General features: G+C 33.6%; 1 protein-coding gene and 2 long non-coding RNA genes across 3 annotated transcripts; 2 read left to right on the forward strand and 1 right to left on the reverse strand.

Moving 5' to 3' along the window:
• Positions 1-3,421: 3,421 nt before the first annotated feature.
• LOC145570385 (putative ethylene response sensor 1) lies at positions 3,422-15,118 on the forward strand. Its single transcript, XM_081629444.1, has 7 exons — positions 3,422-3,573; positions 4,625-5,560; positions 7,504-7,721; positions 13,050-13,200; positions 13,326-13,592; positions 14,117-14,232; positions 14,371-15,118. Exons 2-7 carry the CDS (start codon positions 4,658-4,660, stop codon positions 14,606-14,608), a joined length of 1,893 nt encoding a protein of 630 aa, XP_081485570.1. The 5' UTR covers positions 3,422-3,573; positions 4,625-4,657; the 3' UTR covers positions 14,609-15,118.
• On the reverse strand, positions 12,439-13,043 carry LOC145570386 (uncharacterized). Its single transcript, XR_014096455.1, has 2 exons — positions 12,882-13,043; positions 12,439-12,782 (listed from the first exon to the last, which is right to left on the reverse strand). It is a non-coding gene; the product is annotated as an uncharacterized LOC145570386 (long non-coding RNA).
• A 2,316-nt stretch (positions 15,119-17,434) lies between the features above and the next one.
• Positions 17,435-20,840, forward strand: LOC145572093 (uncharacterized). Its single transcript, XR_014096682.1, has 3 exons — positions 17,435-17,701; positions 17,957-18,116; positions 20,618-20,840. It is a non-coding gene; the product is annotated as an uncharacterized LOC145572093 (long non-coding RNA).
• Positions 20,841-21,541: the final 701 nt, after the last annotated feature.

The following is a 21,541-nucleotide window of genomic DNA, read 5'->3' on the forward strand; positions in this document are numbered from 1 at the left end:
TAATCTATAAAGAAAAAATATATCAAGTGGAATCTTGTTAGATTCGTAATAATGTGTATTTTATTAATATGTAATTTTCATAATTTTTTTCATTATAAAATTAAAGATATTTAGCAATAAAAAACTGCACTTAAAACGATGATCTGATCTAAACTTATTTTTTCTGATGTGATCTGATCTGAACTTATCTTTTCTAAAATAAGTAAAAAAAAATAAGGTGAACTAAACAGAGCCTAAGGACTAAGGGGAATTTGCAAGTTATTGATGAATTTATTTGTGGGATGGACTTAATTTTTGTAGAGTTTCGTTACATATCATGTTGCCAACCTAGAGGACGATGTTCTATAAAGCCACAAACGGAGGCATTATCTGTGTCATCGACATTATTTCCAACAATTAGTTCATTAAACTCAGTTACTCACAGTACACTATTGAAATCATCCAAAAATTCAAATCCATTCCCTCATCATCATCATCTGGGTTCAAGTTAGTGGCATTTGTTTAGTTTTTAATTTGCAAATGAAAAATCTTTTAATGGCACTTTACATCGTGAGACTCAAAATTTTGAGTTCAAGTCACTGGCATTTGGTTAGTTTTGAATTTGCAAATGAAAATTCATTTCGTGACACTTGACATCCTAGGACTTGAAAGTTTTCCCCCATGTTGCAATCTTACAATTTTGAATCATGTTTAACTTAAGGATGGCCAACAAAATGCAATTTTAAACTTGTCCCCTCATTATTTATTTATTTTTATTTCATCATAAGCATGTACAACAGTGAACCAAATTAAAATTCTTGTTTCATCAAATCATTTAGAATGGTGGTTCATGCCAAAAGAATTTCATATGAAGTGTTTTTAACTTTAATAATCTAGAGGGAGTACAATTATAAGACACATTAAGCTCACATTTTTCCCAATAAAGAGACCAAATGTTCACCTTGGAACATCACATCGTTGAACATTCTATATACAAGAAAGAAAATGTTGATGTTTGTGATCCACTCTCCCATTTCGTCAAGGGGTGCTAATACAAGAGGTTTGAACTAGAATTCCATATTCATCAAAGTATGACAACATGCATTTAAACTCATTTAAATTATTATTTCTCACCAACATGTACCCCAAACTTGTCGTTCAATCATGGGATACTCACATGTGTTTTATACATTTCAAGTTTTCAACCCCCTCCCTTCACATGACAGACCTATTAAAGCTCATGTTGTGCGCTTAAATCTAATATCATGTTAAACAAGGGTCTGAGCTACACTCATTATCAACAAATAAAAATCCATTTAAAATATATATAAAAAAAAAAAGGTTCCACCATCTAATCTACGTAATTATTTAATAGTTAATTTTTAAACTCTGAATCACAAACTTCTAAATTATCAATTCTCAAATTATATGCATTCCTTTTTTTTAAAAAAAAAATAAATAATGAAAAACCCTTCAAATAATTTTCTTCTCTCCAAATTAACAATAAAAAACCCAAAATTTTCAATTCTACCATTTTTTCCCCCTAAACATACATAATCTCATGCATTAGCACGGGTTCACTCCCCACCTTCGGGACTCGCTGTTGGACAAGTCCCGAAACTCTTTTTAAGTTGAGCTGATAACTTCAAAGGTGAAACTTATCTTTCAACATCATTCCAAGTATCGCTTGGATCCAACAAAAAAATCTCTACCAAAAGCAAGAAAATCTAACCTAAAAAAAAAAAAAAAAAAAACAATGCTTTTTTGGTGTGGTTGGCCACATCCTGCAGCAAGCTAACTCACACCAAAATACTAATCGAGTAACCTCTGGTCGACCGAGTAACCCCTGACTAATCGAGTAGTTCTTGTTCGACCAAGTAAATTCTAACCGACCCAATAACCCTGACCACACCGTATGACCAACTACATATGAAAATATTTTTGTAAAAATAAATAATAATAAAAAAAAGAAAAATTGACAAGAAGAATCCTTACTTTGCTATTCACCCAAAATAATCAAACTTTTGATTTTTTTTAATAATCTGAACTTTAATATGAATTTGCTTCCAATAGTCCCAATTGGCCAGCAACCTGTTGAATAGGTAATTTTTTTTAAAAAAAAAAATTATTTACACTTGTCATCACGTGATTAGTCAACTAAATGTTTTTTTTTAAAGAAATCAACTAAATGTTTTTTTTTTTTTTAAGAAATCAACTAAATGTTTTTTTTTAGAAATCGACTAAATGTTTTTAACTTACAAATAAAATAAAATAAAAAACTAATTATTTTAAAAAGAATTTAAAAAAATAATAATAAAAATAAAATACACCTTTCCTTCCCCCATCAGCCCCCGCCAGCTACCCACCTCCACCCAGCACCAGGCCACCCGTTAACCCCACTGCTCCCCAGATCCCTCCCTTGCGCCGCCCATGCTGTCGCCTTTTACCCTTAACCTCCGTTCACCCACCCCGAAATAACCCCCTTCATCCCCCAAAAATCTTTAGAAAAACCTCCTCGACCTCTTAAACTACCAAACACCCCTTTCCTAACCTTCGCAACCCTTATTTGTTAGGGTTCCGAGGGTGAAGGAGGTGGAGATCGAGGTTTATGCGGGTGAGGGAGGTGTTTTTTTTAGGAATTTGGAAGTGGGCAACTGGACATGGTGGTTTTGGACCGTGTGGGAGGACGATAGGAGAAGGGCGGCGCGGTGGAGGTGGATCTGGATGCGACTGGAGGTGGTAGTGGGGGACCCTGGGCTACGCGGAGGTACAGTGCTGGAGAGTTGGCTGGGCTACCGGGAAGGGGTTGTGGGTTTTTACTTTTTGGTTAATTAATTTTTTTAAATTTTTAAATTTAATTTTTTTTAAAATTTTTATTTTTTAACCAATCACGTCTTGACACGTGTCATGTGACTTGTTATAACAGATTTGATGACCGGTTGGGACTGTTGGAAGAAAATTCATATCAAAGTTCGGATTATTAAAAAATAATCGAAAATTGGGATTATTTTGGGCGAATCAAGCAATGTTGGGATTATTCCATCAATTTTTTTCAAAAAAAAAAAACACAAACACCCTATGAGGCAAGGCAAATCACGTGGTAAGAACCAATGAAAGATACAGCATGGGCCGTCATTGGCCCGTGAAAATATATTTTTCTTTTTTTATATAAAAAAAAACTTTATTTTATTTGCCCACGGTTTTACTACTCCTTTTTGTCAACGCTCTCCTACTTTAAAGTGTTTTTTTCCGCACACCATTCAAATCTCTATTTTTCTTTCTTACTCTCTCATAAATCTTTCACTTTCTCTCCTTTCTCTCTCCTACTTTTATTACATAACATACAGTAGAAATCCTTTGAAACTAGTCTCTTTTTTTTCTCCGCAATTTTTTTATTTTTTATTTGGAGAAAAATAATCTGGGATTTCAAAGGTATAGTCTTTACTACTATTATTTAATTTGGTAGTATTGAAAAATCTAGGATAAATGGGTTTTTGGTTTGTTTAATTCTTTTTGTTTTTTTGTGGGTATGTGATTTTTTTGCTGAATGCTGTTGATTGGATCAGATGTGAGGGTTTGGAGCTCTAATGCCTGGTTAGTGAAAATGGGTTTTGTTCTGAATTTAATTTTGTTTCAGTTTTTTTTACCAATTTTATTTTCTACATTTGTTATTTATTGGGATTAGTGATGTGATGTTAATAGTTGTTTGTGAATAGTAATTGAATGGATTGATGGGAAATTAACTTGGGATTCATGTTGGATTTGTTTATATGATGTTATGGATCCAAGATTGAATTGTTAATGAGATTGTTATGATTCTTATGAACAAATTGAATGTAGTATAATAATTTGATGAACAAATTCTTCATTTTTCAGCCTTACTTGGTGTTCTTATGGTGAGATTGTTGTTTGAGGTGGGGGGTATGCCATTCGTGTGGTAGAACGTGAGCAACCGTATCGTTCCGATATCAAGATTGGATCCTTTAAGCGACAGTGTGTGTTGTCCTAGTTAATTTCTTTGATAGGGTCAGAGTGAAATATTTGACATCTGATTTTGTAAGTATTGGGAAATTCTGTGCTTATGTTGCTTAAACATTTCGAAAGCGATGGACTTGCTTGAACTCTGAAGGTGCTTTTCTGGTATAGTTGGGGCATCATACAATGGGATGTCAGAAAACCAAATGAATGAATTAATCCCTTAGTTTTTTTTTCGTCAAAAATCAACAATTATTTTTATACTATAGGGTTTGTGCCTGTCAGTGTGCTCCCTGCGTGATCTATTGGGCATCTTGAACTGACCTTATTTAAGTCCTGGGGTTAATAGTTATTCTTAAGTCGAACGGATTAAGTATGTGATTTGTTGGTTCCTATTGTCACTTTCGTTAGTTCCTCTTTGTTTATTAGTTTTGTAATTATGTACTAGAAATATGGACATGGTATGCACTGAATGTGGTTGAAAATTGAATAATGAATTTGTTGGTTTTTTTTTTTATTTTTTATAATTTATTTATAATGTGTTGATGTTAAACCTCATTAGTCATGGTTAACAGTGTCTTTCTATCCCCTCTTGATGCTGTAAACTAGAAGCATCAGTATACCCAAGCACAAGGTGAAAGTATTTATAAGCTTCTCCTGCTTGTCTCAGGTTAATTTGGGCGGTGGAAAAATTTATTGGAGGATGGAGTCATGTGATTGCATATATCCACTGTGGCAAGATGAGCTTCTAGTAAAATACCAATATCTGTCGGATATTTTTATTGCCCTAGCTTATTTCTCCATTCCTTTGGAGCTCATTTATTTTGTGCAGAAGTCAGCGTTCTTCCCATATAGATGGGTGCTCATGCAATTTGGAGCATTCATTGTTTTATGTGGGGCAACACATCTTATAAACTTGTGGACATTCTCCATGCACTCGAAAACAGTTGCTATAGTGATGACCATAGCAAAAATGTCTACGGCTGCTGTATCATGTGTAACAGCATTGATGCTTGTCCACATTATTCCTGACTTGTTAAGTGTGAAAACAAGGGAAATGTTTTTGAGAAATAGGGCTGAGGAGCTTGACAGGGAGATGGGTCTTATCCTTACCCAAGAAGAAACTGGAAGGCATGTTAGAATGCTAACTCATGAGATCAGAAGCACACTTGACAGACACACGATACTGAAAACTACTCTTGTTGAATTGGGTCGAACACTTGATCTAGAGGAGTGTACATTATGGATGCCATCACAAACTGGCATGACAATGAGACTTTCTCACACTTTGAACCACTCAATGGTAGTTGGATCTACTGTTTCAATGAACCTTCCTTTCATTGCCGAAATCTTCAACAATAGTGGAGCAGTAAGAATACCGCATACATGTCCACTAGTGAGGACTAGACCAGCTGCAGGAAGATATATACCCCCTGATGTTGTTGCTGTTCGGGTTCCCCTTCTACATCATTCTAATTTTCAAATTAATGACTGGCCAGATGTCTCAGCAAAAACCTATGCAGTGATGGTTCTGGTAACCCCATCTGATGGTGTAAGGAAATTTCGGGACCATGAGCTGGAGCTTGTGGAAGTTGTTGCTGATCAGGTTGCGAATCTTTGCTTTTCATATTATTGCTGCATATTAACAACTGCACTTACTGTAAATTATATTTTATATGTGAACTATGAGGTTTCCCTATCAATGTTGACCTAGTATATCGATACAAGTGTTGTTTACCTCTCTCTCTCTCTCTCTCTCTCTCTCTCTCTACATGGCATTATGTCTGTGTTTTAGTCACCCAGGGTAGGAAAAAGTTTGCTAAGGTTAATGCTATGTTGCCAAACTTAGCTTTCACTAGAATCGCGAAGAAAGAATAGACAAGCAAATAGTAAAGTAGATAAAATGGATGGTTCAGAAGTATACATTTTTAGTCTAGACAACATAAGGTTCTACACTTAGCCTTTTTCTTTTTGCCACAGTCTTGGATGAACGGACAAGTTCCATTTAAGACGATATACTATGGTGCATGTGATCCTGGCATGCCTCATGGATTGAAGGGAAGATTCTACTGAATGGTATGTACTATTATGTGAATATAATGGCGAGTTGTCAAGTTCATTAGACGAATGTGGTGGAGATGCTTATGCTACATTGGATGTGTAGCCATTCAAGGAAGGATTAGTTGAGGAATGAGATAATTAGGAAGAAAGTAAGGGTTACACCTTTTGATTTACCTAATATGGTTTAGCCATGTTAGATGGAGATTGATTGATGCAATAGCTGGGAGGCTTGAAGAGTGACTAAGTGATGAAATTGTCAAGGTAGGGGAAGACCTAAGAAAACTTGGTGATTGAGAATGATATGAGCCTATTGGGGATTGAGGAGTGTATGGTGTTCAATGGAGTGGAGTGGAAGTAGAAAATCTACTTGAAAGACATAACATGACTCCAAAAATGTACTCTTGAGGTTTTCTCTACTGTTTCTCTGTTTTTCCTCACATGTCCCTCTTTCTATCTCTTCTTAGGCCTCTTTTATAAGATTTCCTCAAATTTTAATTTTACATCCTCAATAATTAGGTTTCCATTTTACATGTTCATTATGTTTCATTTTGTTCCACTTTCACCTTTTCACTTTTCCTTGCTTACTTCTTTAACTTCTCTTTTTACTTTTTGTTTTACACCTTTCACAAATGGCTCAAATATTAGCCGAATTTATTTCATTATGGGACTGAGACTTTGTTGTTGTTGTTGTTGTTGTTTTTGCTGTAGACTAGACAGCATAATACTCATCTTCAAGTGTCTCTCTTGTGTACCCTGCCTCCCTGCCTTTTAGAAACTAAGCTAATTCAAGTTGCCATGTTGCTATATATTTCTTGTTCTTTACTCACATCATGGTAATTAGAATAAAAAAGCTAAGAAGTGGAGCAGAAGCCTTTTACTTTGGTCTTTCTGGTCATGGCCATCCTTTAGTGTGGTAAAGCATTCAGTCTGATTAAGCTGTAATGAGGTTATCACATATTGTCTACTGTCACCTGATGTTTTTTCCTAGATTACTGTGGCTCATTGAACTCTGAATTGAATGCCTGTCAACAGGCTCCTGTGTAACCTAGGAGATCAACATGACAACTTTGCAGCTCATTATCACCACCCTCTGGTGACTACTTTGAAGGGTTTGCATTTGATTTGAATATTTTTTACAGTGTATTCCTTTTGATTACTATAATAGGGTATTTTATAATAGATCCACAGGGAAATGAAGCTATATACAAGTACATTTTTGCGGAACCTACTTCTGCATTACCCCTTACCTTCCCTTCACATCCTCCATTCATTCTGTGATTCTTTTTCGCTTTTGTTTTTGGAGAGTCGTAGGACAGATCTCTGAACAGATAATTACTCAGCCTCCTGTGTTCCTGTAATCCTGTGTTGCTGTTAGATTACAAAGACATTGTATATCTTGGGTGTTTTTGACTCTAAATCTTCTTCATTGATCTTGTAATAGGAAATCATAAAGCAGACTTCAATTTTCTTTTGCATCTGCTTCTACAGGTAGCTGTTGCTCTTTCTCATGCTGCAATTCTAGAGGAATCTATGAGAGCTCGTGATCAGCTTATGGAACAGAATGTTGCTTTGGATTTGGCTCGTCGAGAGGCGGAGATGGCAATTCGTGCTCGTAATGATTTTCTGGCAGTGATGAATCATGAGATGAGAATACCAATGCATGCTATTATTGCCTTATCATCTATTCTTTTGGGGACTGAACTAACACCCGAACTCAAGGATACAAGGAACGAAATTCGATACGAAACGTGGGACGGAAACGGAAACGGGAAACGCTACCTTGAGTGAATCGGGAACGTTTGGTGTTTAGTTTAATATATATTTTTAAAATAAAAAAATGAAAAAACAAAGATAAATTGTATTTAAATAAAATTAAAATATTAATAACCATTAATGCATTTCGATCTCAAAATCTGATTACATAAAAACTGAAAAAACAAAGCTAAAAATGCTTAACACATGCTTAACTCTCAAGTCTCAACTCTAACTTACATCATCAAAATATTTTTAGGTTTCAATCTCCATATCTTTGCCTCTTACATGCAAATGTCATAGGTGTGGCATTAGCTTCCTGTAAATCATCTCTCCATCTCATATCCTCAAGTGCAAGTGGTGAACTCTCTATGAATGAATCCTCTGGATTAATATCCCATTTTCTATAAGGGCCTTCTTTATAGCTGCTTGTGAAACGGGAAATTAATCTAACATTACAATGAATAAAAACCAACTTGTCAGCTCGAACGGAATTCAACCGATTTCTCTTTGTATTGTGAATGAACGCATAAGTGCTCCACACCCTCTCCGCAGACGAGCTACTAATGGGCTGTGACAGAACTTTGATTGCAATCTCAGCTAATTCAGGAGTCTCCGCTCCATAAGTGGACCACCAAGAAACAGGAGACATTGTTACCGCATCTATTTTTGCAGCAAGTGACCCAAATATACCTTCTTTGGCTTGGAACTTAGCTAGTTGTTGGCGTAACATTCTTTTTTCTTCTTCAGTTTCCCCTATTTTATCAAATGCTGTTAAAACTCCATCAACAACTTCCTTATCAAAATTCGGTGCTCGCCTAGCCTCCCCTCCCGGAGCCGGAGTTTGCAAATAGTTTGAGTCATAAAAAAAAGGGTTTAATGCAAATCCTAAACAATGCATGGGAATGTTCATTTTTTCCCAACGTGATACCAAGATTTCATTCATTTTGTTCATATCATCTCTATGTTTATTATCTTTCATTACGTCTCCAACATCTCCAATCATACAATCCATTTTTTCATACACCTCTCCCATTTTTTGTCCTTCACCATCAGCAAATTTAATCATCAAGTAAATTGGCTTAGTGATAGCCAGAATATTTTCAACCTCATCCCAAAAGTCTTCGTCCCCTACAGTGGCAGCAATTTCTTTTCCCATTTCTCTTGTTTTCTCATCCCCTGAATTGACCCAATCTTTCCAAGCCCTCATAGCTACTGTAGCAGCTAATGATTCCCTACATTGGGATATTCTTTTCAACAACAAATAATGAGATGCGAACCTTGTTTTTGCTACTTTCAATAACCCAAGTCCAGATTGTGATTTAAAGATAGCATGAGCATGAGTATGATTCAAAAAATACTTCACAATGTTTTTCCCTTTAATGTACGTGTTACTAACCCATGGAAAAGCAGTAGCAATATCCTTACAGATTAGATTAAGTGTATGCACGACACAAGGGGACCAAAAAATGTGCTTGTGTACCTTTTCTATTTCTCTTCCAGCAGCCTTGCAGTTTGCAGCATTGTCAGTTACTACTTGCAGAACATTTGACGGCCCGACTTCTTCTATTGCATCAAGTAAGTAATCTGCTATAGCCTTCCCCGTTTTCTCCACCCCTGTGAAGTCATCCGCATATAGAAACATAGAACCGCGGCTATTGGATGCAACCTCGTTGATTAGTGGTTCACGCTTCACATTCGTCCATCCATCGGAAACGATTGAAGTTCCTTGTGTGGTCCAAGTGTCTTTAATTGGGGCCAATTCTTTCTCGACATCTCGCTTAACTTCGTCTAGTAAGGATGTCCTTGCTCTGTCAGCCGATGGAGGCTTGTAGTCCTTTGGAGCATGGATCAAGGCCTTTACCATAGTAGAAAATTCTGGACTTCTTAATACATTGAATGGAATCCCATTAGCACAAAGAAAACGAACAATCGATTTGTCGACATCATTACGCTCAACAATACCAAATGCATCTGCTATAGGAGTGTTACTAGTTCCTGGAAGTTTATTTTTTATACTCGATTTGGATACTGATGGGGAAATACCTGCTTGCTCAGCCTCCTCAACTTTCTTTCGTATGCTTTGAAGCAATTCTCTATTCGCCATCACCACAGTACATCGAGCAATCTCTGCTTTTTTCCCAACACTACCAAAAAAATGTTGATGTATTCTTGTGTATGAGCTGCTGTATGATTTTTTGCAATGCTTGCAAGACCATTTCTTCGTTCCTCCTGCATTTTTCCCTTTCTCTCCTCCCACTATTGGAATAATTTCATCTAATAGAGGTTTTTGCTTATTGTCAGTAGTGGGCACTCCATGATTTGGTTCAGCTTCTGTAGGTTGATTTTCATTTTCCAAATCATCGAACTCTTCTGTTGAAGGTTGATTTTGTGTTTGGTTTCTTTGTGAAGTTTCAGTGGGCTTTCTTTGCTTGGATTTGTTTTTGCCAAAAGGCATTTTTGGGTGCTTGAATTTGTTTTGATTAATGGAGATGTGTTTTGTAGTTTTGTATACTGAAACAGAGTAATAGACATTGAATATATAGATGATAGACTTGTAGAGTAGTTGAATGGGCATGTCGTTTGAGCTTCAAGCTTTCTGTAAATTGAAAATTGAAAATTGAAATAATGAATACGTCTCTTCATTACCTCCTTTATTTCCTTTTGATCCTTTTTCCCACTAATATTATAAACTGATATTATAAAATAATACTCCGTATAATACAATACTCCGTATATATAACCACGTATGCTTTTTATAGATCAATCGTAGTATGATCAATTCCTTTTTATCGATCATTTATAGTACTCCGTATCGATCAATTCCTTTTTATCGATCAATTCCTTTTTAGACGATCAATTCCTTTTTATACGATTATACATACTTTTTATCGATCAATCGTAGTATGATCAATTCCTTTTTATCGATCATTCATAGTACTCCATATCGATCAATTCCTTTTTATCGATCAATTCCTTTTTATACGATTACATACTTTTTATCGATCAATCGTAGTATGATCAATTCCATTTTACCGATCATTCATAGTATATATAACAATATAACCCTAAAATGTATGTGACATACTATGTATGTTCATATATCCTTTTTGATCGACCACTCATAGTATATACGATCATATGCCTTTTATCGATCTGTCGTAGTATGATCAATTCCTTTTTACCGATCATTCATAGTATATATATCAATATAACCCTAATATGTATGTTCATATATCTTTTTTGATCGACCACTCATAGTATATACGATCATATGCCTTTTATCGATCTGTCGTAGTAATGATCAATTCTTTTTACCGATCATTCATAGTATATATATCAATATAACCCTAATATGTATGTTCATATATACTTTTTGATCGACCACTCATAGTATATACGATCATATACCTTTTATCGATCTGTCGTAGTATGATCAATTTGTTTTTACCGATCATTCATAGTATATATATCAATATAACCCTAAAATGTATGTGACATACTATGTATGTACATATATCCTTTTTGATCGACCACTCATAGTATATACGATCATATACCTTTTATCGATCTGTCGTAGTATGATCAATTTGTTTTTACCGATCATTCATAGTATATATATCAATATAACCCTAAAATGTATGTTCATATATCCTTTTTGATCGACCACTCATAGTATATACGATCATATACCTTTTATCGATCTGTCGTAGTATGATCAATTTGTTTTTACCGATCATTCATAGTATATATATCAATATAACCCTAAAATGTATGTTCATATATCCTTTTTGATCGACCACTCATAGTATATACGATTATATACCTTTTATCGATCTGTCGTAGTATGATCAATTTCTTTTTACCAAACACTCATAGTATATATATCAATATAACCCTAATATGTATGTGACATACTATGCATGTTCATATATCCTTTTTGATCGACCACTCATACTATATACGATAATATACCTTTTATCGATGTTTCGTAATACGATGAATTCCTTTTTATCGATCATTCATTGTATAACACTATACTTTCTACGATCATATACTTTTTATCGATTAGTCATAGTACGAACTACGATCAATTCTTTTATTTTTAACGATCATTCATAGTATATGATACTATTATGTAGGTGTCATTCTATGTATAGTCATATATCTTTTTGATCAAATGTCGATATTATATATGATCATATCCTTTTTCGATCGATCAATCATAGTATAATTAGTTCATTTTTATCAACCACGCATAGTACGATCATATCCTTTTTATCGATTAGTCATAGTACAATCAATTCTTTTTTATCGATCATTCATAGTTTGATACTATTATATAGGTGTCATTCCATGTGTAGTCATTTATCTTTTTGATCAAATGTTGATAGTATATATGATCATATCCTTTTTCGATCGATCATTCATAGTATGATTAATTAGTTCATTTTAATCACGCATAGTACGATCATATATATCCTTTTTATCGATCATTCATAGTATAATTATTATTTAGTTATAGGTTAGTATTTTAAAATTTTAGTTATTTTTTAAAATTTTTATTTTGATGAGAAGTATTTTAATCATCCTTTGTTATTATTATTTTTGACGAGAATCATCCTTTGTTATAGACCCTCGTATAAATTATGCAAGTAATACACTTAGGAGGGCTGCACCAACACATTTAAAATTTAATTTCTTGTAATCAAAATACAAGTAATACTTTAATACGAAGTACTTTATTCTAGTAACTTGTAAAACCAGTGCACTGATACTAAAAAAAATTCAATATTGGTTGAAAATTTCAATCTTTGCTAGTTTCCCATGTGCAACCAGCCAACCACACCACACACCTTTTAAAAAAATATATATAAATGAAAAATAAATTAATAAAAAATAGATGATGGCCCCCACTCCAATAAAGAGTACTGCAACAGTTGTGCGTTTTGTACTGTAAACCGTCTTCAACCTTTGAACTCCCCGACCAATTCCTTTTCATACCTTCCTTGAATCTGAAAATTTGAAAAATATAACAAAAATCAAAATCAAGCACAGCAGAACACTCGATTTCATCATTCAAATAAAAGCCCTAACTTATTTTGATGAAAAACCTGTGACAAGTGCCTTAATTTTGCAACACTTGAAGAAGAAAAAGGAAACGCCATGACCACCGATCTGAGACGCGAACCGCTGCGATTTGGGACGCGATCGTTCCGCGATTCGGAACGAACGACTCAGGACGGGATTCGCCCTAACGTCCCACGTTCCTCGTATCACTGACCCGAACAAAGAGTAATGTTAGAAATTATACTCAAGAGTAGCAACCTGTTGTCGACATTGATCAGTGATGTGCTTGATCTTTCCAAATTAGAAGATGGTAGCTTAGAGCTAGACACTACAACCTTCAATCTTCATGGGGTTTTCAGAGAGGTAATTCTGTAACTTCTGATAGCTTTTGTTTGGATTCTATTTCATTCATCTTAAGGAATTTTGATATCTAGCTTATGATGCTCTTTTTATCCAACATAATTTTTTTTTTGATTCTGATGCTGTAGGTAATTCATTTGATAAAGCCTATTGCATCCATAAAGAAGCTGTCCTTGACATTTGGCTTAGCTCCGGAGGTGCCTATCTGTGCCTTTGGTGATGAAAAGCGGCTGATGCAAACAATTTTGAATGTTGTTGGAAATGCTGTAAAATTTACAAAAGAAGGTTATATTTCAGTGACTGCATCTGTTGCTAGAGCAGAATCTTTGAGAGATTGGCGAGCTTCTGAATTTTACCCTGTCTCGGGTGAAGGTCACTTCTACTTGAGAGTGCAGGTTGGTTGCACTCTTCTAAATCATTTTTAACTTTACTTAGCTACAACATGCTCCTCCCGCCACCCCTGCCCTCCCCTTTTATTTTATTTTTTTAAATTTTAATTTGTTTTTTTTTGTTTGTTTTACTACCATAGCATAAAATAATGCTTCATATATTAAAGATATACTTGATGCAGTTGCACCTGCAACTAAGGCCTTCTTTTTTTCACCTGATAAAACTGAACTGAGTTAATTATTACTGCTTTTGCTGATTTATATTAATAGATCTGATTTATACTGATTGATTTTCAGTTGATGGCTGAATATCTGATTTAAATGTATCTAATGTCAAATCTATTGTTACAGATTAAATTTGATTTTTGTAGTGAATAGTGATCAATACCATCTGTTGTTGAAATTTGTTTTTTAAATTAAATAGTACATTCTAAATGTACTTCTTTATTTATGGAAAGTGGAAAAGGCATCTTTGGATCTTGTTACTACTCAGCTTTCACTGATTGGTATTAAATCTGACACTTTTACAGGTTAAAGATTCAGGATGTGGTATTAACCCACAGGATCTTCCTCTGCTATTCAATAAATTTACTCAGTTCAACCGAAATAGCACTGGTGTTGGACTTGGACTTGCTATTTGCAAACGGTAAGCCCTTTAGCCTTTTTGTCCAATCTAGGTTCTGCATATGTCGAGTCTTAATTTTCAGATACCTTTTGGTTCACTGCAATGTTGTACGTCTATATGTTTTTTTTTTTCTCCCTGGTCTAACTATGGATGAAACAGGTTTGTAAATCTCATGGGTGGTCAAATTTGGATTGAAAGCGAAGGCCAAGACAAGGGAACTGTAGCAACATTCCTGGTCAAACTTGGGTTGTGCAAAAATCCAAGTGATGCCTTAGTCCAACAGGTTGGAATTGAAGTTCATGGAGAACAAGGGAGTACCGAGTATTTAAGCAAGCAAATGTTCAAAGACGATGATGGCATCAATTCAAACTTCCCATATTATGAAAGAAGTTTCTGATGCTTTTCTTGCCTGCTGCCGCTTCTGTCTCTACCAGTAGTTACAAAGTACAAGAAAATACTAGAAGATTAAGACTATTGCGGCACACAACTGCTAATCACCAATATACCTCTTAATTTGACAGGGAAGAGAGGGTGGATTACCAAGATGCTAAATGGAGGACTGGGAACAGCAGCTTCACATTCATAAAATTGAGCTTCAGCATTTGAAATGGTGATTGCAGCAACCACTTGTGCTGAAACATGAAGTTAAAAACTCCATCTTCGTATCATTTCTTAGTCAAAAGGCGAGGGTTTTGGAAAAGAGGGAGGGGAGAGTAGCCAATAACTACTAGTATTGGACTATATCTACCCTTATTAGGATTGAGAGAATTTTTTTTTTTTTTTTTTCCATCTGTTACGACTCATTGTTAGAGCTCTGCTATGTATATCATTTGTTTCTTGGTCATTTTCTGATACTTGATTCAGCTATTTGGTTGATTCATGATGAATGCACTTGGCTGTTTGTACATTTTTAACCTCTTCTGGCCATAGTAAGAAAAAGTAGGGATATAAAAGGAATCGCTCTCCATAAACTCTTTTTTTTTTTTCCCGACATACTAGTAGTACATAATTGCGCTATTTAGAGCTTTACATTTGCTAATGCAAAACTTTGGTCATTTATAACTTGGAAAATTTGTCTGAAGTTGCCTTTTAGAACTTTTTTTTTTTAAAAAAAAAAAAAAAAAAAAAAAAAAAAAAAAAAAAAAAAAAAAAAAAAAAAACCTTGTTAGGGTATTTTTTTTTTTAAAAAAAAATAAAATAAAATAAAATAAATCAGCTCTAAAACCAGAAACTTTTTTTGTGAGGTAACCATTTAGCCTGGTTTCAAGCCATTGAACCTGTTTTCCAGAGTTAACCCCCTCATGTGAGGATCACGTACTCAGAATTTAAACCCTCCCTTTCTTTTTCTCTCCAATTTCTCTCTCCTCTGTTAATCCTAACAACCCTTAAATATTGTCAATTGTAGCGGCAAACTTGAATATTTTGCATGGATGAATTGCTGCAAAGAACCTCAAGTAGTGTTAATGATAGGAGCATAAACTAGGGGTGAGCAAAAATTTCGGGTACCCGGAATTGGAACCGGAACCGGTTAGGAACCGGCGGGTCCGGAACCGAGATTGGACCCGGTGGTTCCAATTCCGGGTAATAAATTAAGGACCCGGTTACAACCAATTCCAATTCCAATTCTCAACTTTTTGGACCCGGAATCGGTTGGGTACCCGGTTACCCAATATATCCTAAACTAAATAAATTTTAAATAATAAAAATATGTTAAATGTATCTAATTTGTACAATAAAAAAAGTATTATTAATACCTAACATGAATACAAATAGCTTAATGCATATATAAATATAAGTATTACACACTAATAATGATACTAACTAAAATAAGAATTATAATTTGTATTATTATTTTAACAATTACATACATAAGTGGGTACCCGGAACCGGAACCGGTACCGGTGGTTCCAATTCCAATTCCTAAAATTTAGGACCCGGTTAAACCAATTCCAATTCCGGTTCCAAATTTTAGGACCCGGTTCCAACAAATTCCAAGTCCGGGTCCTAAAATTTTGACCGGGTACCCGGTTTGCTCACCCCTAGCATAAACCCCAAATGCTCTATTACTCTCCTCTCATAATGCCACTTAAGCTGCCATATAAAGCTACTCAAAACGACAACTAAGTTAAGTAATCCATACACTTTTAGTAGAGTTATTAAGCATAAAAGTAGGATCTAACATTTCAAAATTTTCATCTTTTAGGACCTCAACTTTTTGTGACCTCATTAACTTCTTTTCGTTAAAAATTAACCATTTGTTCTTAATAAAAAGTTATATTATTGAACTAAAAAGATAAGAAAATACGAAGTAAATTTTTTTTTTTGGATAAGGAGAGGTGATTTCATTAAATAATAATAGTCATTCAACATTTACAATCATTCCTTAAGAGATCTAAATTCACAGTACAAGTATTAAACACCCCTAAACTAATGGCATCACTTATGAATAATTTTAGATGTCTTCGCATCGTTCTAGCTTGACGGAGCTCCATTAATGTAAAGTCACAAAGGTGATAAAACTTGATTGGTCATCAAGATCAGCAAATTTGCTTAGACGAATCTTCTGAATCTAAATATGCACCCCTATACCAATATACCCTCAATTTCACAAATTTACGAATCTTCTAAATTTGTATCCCTGCACTCACGAAAAACAAACAAACAATACTAACAATCCCATCATGAGGGAATTGACTAAACCTTACATGAAGGAATTATTCATTATAATCTCCATACTGTTGGTGCTTTATTGTATAAAAACATTAGATTAAAGAAGAATTTGGGGCTTACAGTCGAAAAAAATGTATAGCAATCAACCCCTAAGTTTTATTAGGGAGGCTAAGTTTGAAGAGAGAGAATAGATAATTTTTTAGGGTTTTGAGAGGAGGAGACTATCAAAGGTAAGAAAATAATATTATACTCACTACTACAAAATTGAGTTTAAGTAACACCCATTGGTAACACTTTAAAAATTTCATGATTGTTTGATTTTTACGTAACACTTTAGTAACATTGTGGTATTAGGTAACATTTTTTGTAACACTTTAATATTATGTACTCCGTAACACTTTGATACTAGGTAACACTTGGTTGTAACACTTAATTTAATATAATGAATCTTTTTTTTGTTTAACAATTTTATTTTCTTCCATCAAAACCGCAACCTGATTCAAAAATAAAAAAAAATTATACCCCTTATCTTTTATGAAAATCGACCCTCCTCTATTCAAAAAAAAAAAACAAAATGAAAATCGACCCTCACAGGCCACAGCCTCACTGTCCCCCAAATTTCTTCCTCCCTCAAGCTTTCCTCGACTCTCGGTGCTCCACTGTAGCTCCCGCCCACTGCAGCCTCCCTTCATCGCAAATCGTGTTCCAACTTAATTGATCGCAACAGCCCCTTCTCCAAGTTGAAGAGACAACGATTGCCACCCCTATAGACAGCGATTGCCACCTCTTGGCCTCCATTCTCGGCGGCTTCCACCTTAAAGTTAGGGTTTGAATTCCCTCTCTCTAATCTTGTTGATGATTTCTTAATTTCATGTTTAATTTACCAATTAACATTTTTAATTTCACTATTTTCATACTAAATTTTGCATGCATCTGAATTGGTTAAAGTAATTAGCAGATTTTGGGATTTTGATTTTTTCTTCTTTTCAATTACTACTGAATTGTTTTACCTTGTAATTTAATTGATATTTGTTTACTAATCTGAACAATTTTAATTTATTTATTTTCTTTTCAGATTTGATTCCTCATAAGTTTGTCAAGAATATAAGTAATTGTGGCAAAAAGAGATGCAGAAATCCAAGGCAATGCCAATTATAAACGGAGGAATGGTGTTTGGTATTCAAGCTAGTGCTGCTATTCCTGCTACTACTGCCAAAACCACCACTCCTAGCAAGGTTTGCTTTTCTTACTTATATTAAACTCTAATTTTGGAATTAGGTTTTTATTTTTCATTATCTTGATTATTTGTTACTTTTTTCTCCTGATTATTTGTTACTTTTGTAAGAAATTTGTGATAATTGCATTAGGTTGCATTAGTTGACACATTTTTCAGGTTTTAATTTTATGGGGGTTAAGATGATTAATTGGCTAATTTTCTGCAATTTACCCACTTTTTTCTGTATTTTGCTTTTTTTTTTTACTTTTTTTTTTAGGGGATTTTAGGTGTCTGATGAATTTAGCTTTCACTTCAGTTTGAAAACTAACTTATACTCTGTTTATCCCTTTCTCATGGTTGCATGATAAGTTACTTCTAGTCAAGCTTTCAATTGTTAAGTTACATGACTGATTTAAACAATTGGCAAGTGGATGATAATGCCAATAGGGAAGGAGTTATTATATTGAAGGAGAATTAGTCCTATCATGTAATCAATATATTGATCTATATTGTAAATTAGTGGCTATGTATTTTAATCAGAAACTACGGTATTGTTTGAGCCTTAGAGGCCATGGTTTTTAATTTTCTATATTTTTATATTTAATTTTGTTGAGTAGTTGTACAAGGGCTTAGAGGCAGTTTATATATTTATATTTAAGTTTCTAAGCCTTAGAAGCAGTCTAGCATGATAGTCTTACTTTACTGTAAAGTGGTACTTCTAAGAGTTATGCAATGACTAAAGTTTGAGTGAGTGATTAAAATATGCATTGACTTAGTGCTGGCAAGGCATGTGATTTATCAAAATCTCACTATATTAGTTTCCCTTTCCTGTTCATCTTTCTTCACAAATAAAGGTGAAAATTTGAGATAAAACATGAGATAAAGTGTATATTAATCTCTGTGAGTATGTTATGAGAAGGTGAAGGTTATGTACTACTCGTAGAAGTCTAGAACTTAACTTTTCTTGCAATCTGAATGCTTGTAATGGTAATTTTACATTAAAAAGTCAGTGAACAGCTAATGATTTCTGGCTGTGTTATGTAAAAGATTCAAGATAATTTATTATTAAGCTGTTGCAAGTCGTGATATTTCTGGGGCTGCAATGTTTTGTTATATTCTCTCTAACTCATCTAATTATTTCAACCAATTCTAATGCATGAAAAATTCTTTTTGGTGCTATAATTGAGATGGCCATAACAATTGTTAAGAAGAGTGGAGGACAATACCATGTTTTACTTATTATTGTAGATGGGCAGGTATTTGCTTTCTTTTAATTTGAAGTGTGGGCTGACCAATATCTTTGTGTTTCTATTTTTTGCACTCTAAGATCTGTATTAATGGGCTGAAATATTATATTGACAAATGAATTTGTATTGCTCTTAGTACATGGTACTCAATATATCTCCCCTAGGGCCGTAATGCAATATAAGAGCTAACATGATCAAGATAGATTTTGGAAGGTTTGACATTGTAGGATTCAATATACTTTCCAGTTACCATCACTCACAGCCACATGACCTCACAAATTTTTGATTTGGGTCAAATCTAGCCTTGGTTTAGTAACTCCCATTTCTAAAGTTTGAATATGTTATTGATGAGAAAAAGAAGCCATGTGTGTTAGGCTTTAAGTACACTTGAGTATGGTAATGTCCCATGTTACTTGAGTATGGTGATAGTTCTAATTGATTTATGTGATTTATCAGTTACTATTTTTATTTATTTCACCACTCCACTAATCAAAATATAACCATCCTTATGTTCCCATCTACCACCTCCTCTTTCTCTATTCCCTCTTTTCAGATCGAAGCATCTCAATTATTTGGGATTAAACAAAGAAAAATATAAGAAAGTTCTCATTTTTCGTGTTTCTCGAACGTACAGGTCTTCAAATCCCCCGCCCCCTTTTATTTGTAAATCTATTCAAATTTTGGAGCATTACCGGTTACTCTTGTCGGGTATTGTTCAAATCACTTAAATTGTCTGATCTTGTGATTGTGTTACATGAAATTCTTTTCATGATCAAAATTAGTTGGTGAAATTAACTTATGGGCTAGTTTTTTCATTAATTGATCTATATGAATTGATGTAATTTTTGGGTATGAACTGATTTGTATTACAGTTGAATTACTAGACATTCAGTGATATGAAATTTAAATCTCGGCAATTCAGATTAATTTGCGGGGATTTCATTGCTCGTGTGGCATATAGATATGCTATTGAAATGGATGTATTTGTGTTTGTGATTTAAGTTGTATGTTCGATTTAATTTACTTTGGTTATGCTAAATTTTTACAGAAACATTTTAAGTTGATATTTTTCATATGATATGATATCAATGGTTATTTTTCTTTGTTTACTATCAAGCCTAATTATGTCTCTCCGTTTAACTTTAGTGTATATTCGATTGATTTTTTTTTTATTGAGTGTATGATGTTATCTATTTCAAACACAAGACAATAGTATATTTAATTAATTTAGTTGTAATATGAGCATAATTATTTTTTTATGCTTATTGTGCAGATTAATTGGAGACAAAGATACTCGCGTCTTAAATCTTCAAGCAATTAGTAAAAGATAGAGAGACACTTGATTCATTAGTTTTATTTCCTTCGGCCAATTTTTTTCTTTTTAATTGTATAGTAATAGTGTAATGAAGTACTACTAAGTTTTGATTTATTTTGCTTTTTCTTGTATTTGACTTTACCTTTATTAATTTATTGAATTTAGTTTTATTGGCAATGAATATTGCTTATGTTGAAGTAATTCATACCATTTATGTGATTTTTTTGATTCTTTCTACTAATGATTTGAGAATAATAATAATAATAATAATAATAATAATAATAATAATAATAATAATAATAATAATAATAATAATATTAGTAATGATAAATGTTACCTATTTATTAATAACGTGTTACATTAGTTTGCAAAAGTGATACATAATGTCAAATAAAGTGATATTATGTGTAAAAATATGATTAAAAATGTTACCTAATAAGCAACAAGGTGTTACATTAATTTGTAAAAGTGATACACTAAGTCAGATAAAGTGTTATTATAAAATGTTACTAAAGTTTAGTAAGTGTTACATAAGAAATAATAAAAAAAAACCCTTTAAAAATGATACCAATAATATAAAAAAGTGTTATATACGAGGGTTTACAGTAACACTATGTAACACTTTTAAAAGTGTTACCATAAGTTACCCAAAATGTTACCTATTGTCTATAATAACACTTTTACCACTTTATATAACACTTTTTGGACGTTACTTATGGTTAGTTATGTACTAGTGACTTGATTAACCTCGTGCTACGCACGGTTTAAAATAAGAATTGAATTATAGACTTTTAACACAAACTGAAAGTTTCATATTGAATTAAGAAATTTCAATTAAATTATATTATTAAGTATTGTTAACAACTCGTAAATAACTAAATA

This window comes from Chenopodium album, chromosome 12, assembly GCF_948465745.1.
Source record: "Chenopodium album chromosome 12, dcCheAlbu1.1, whole genome shotgun sequence".
Lineage (NCBI taxonomy): Eukaryota > Viridiplantae > Streptophyta > Magnoliopsida > Caryophyllales > Amaranthaceae > Chenopodium > Chenopodium album.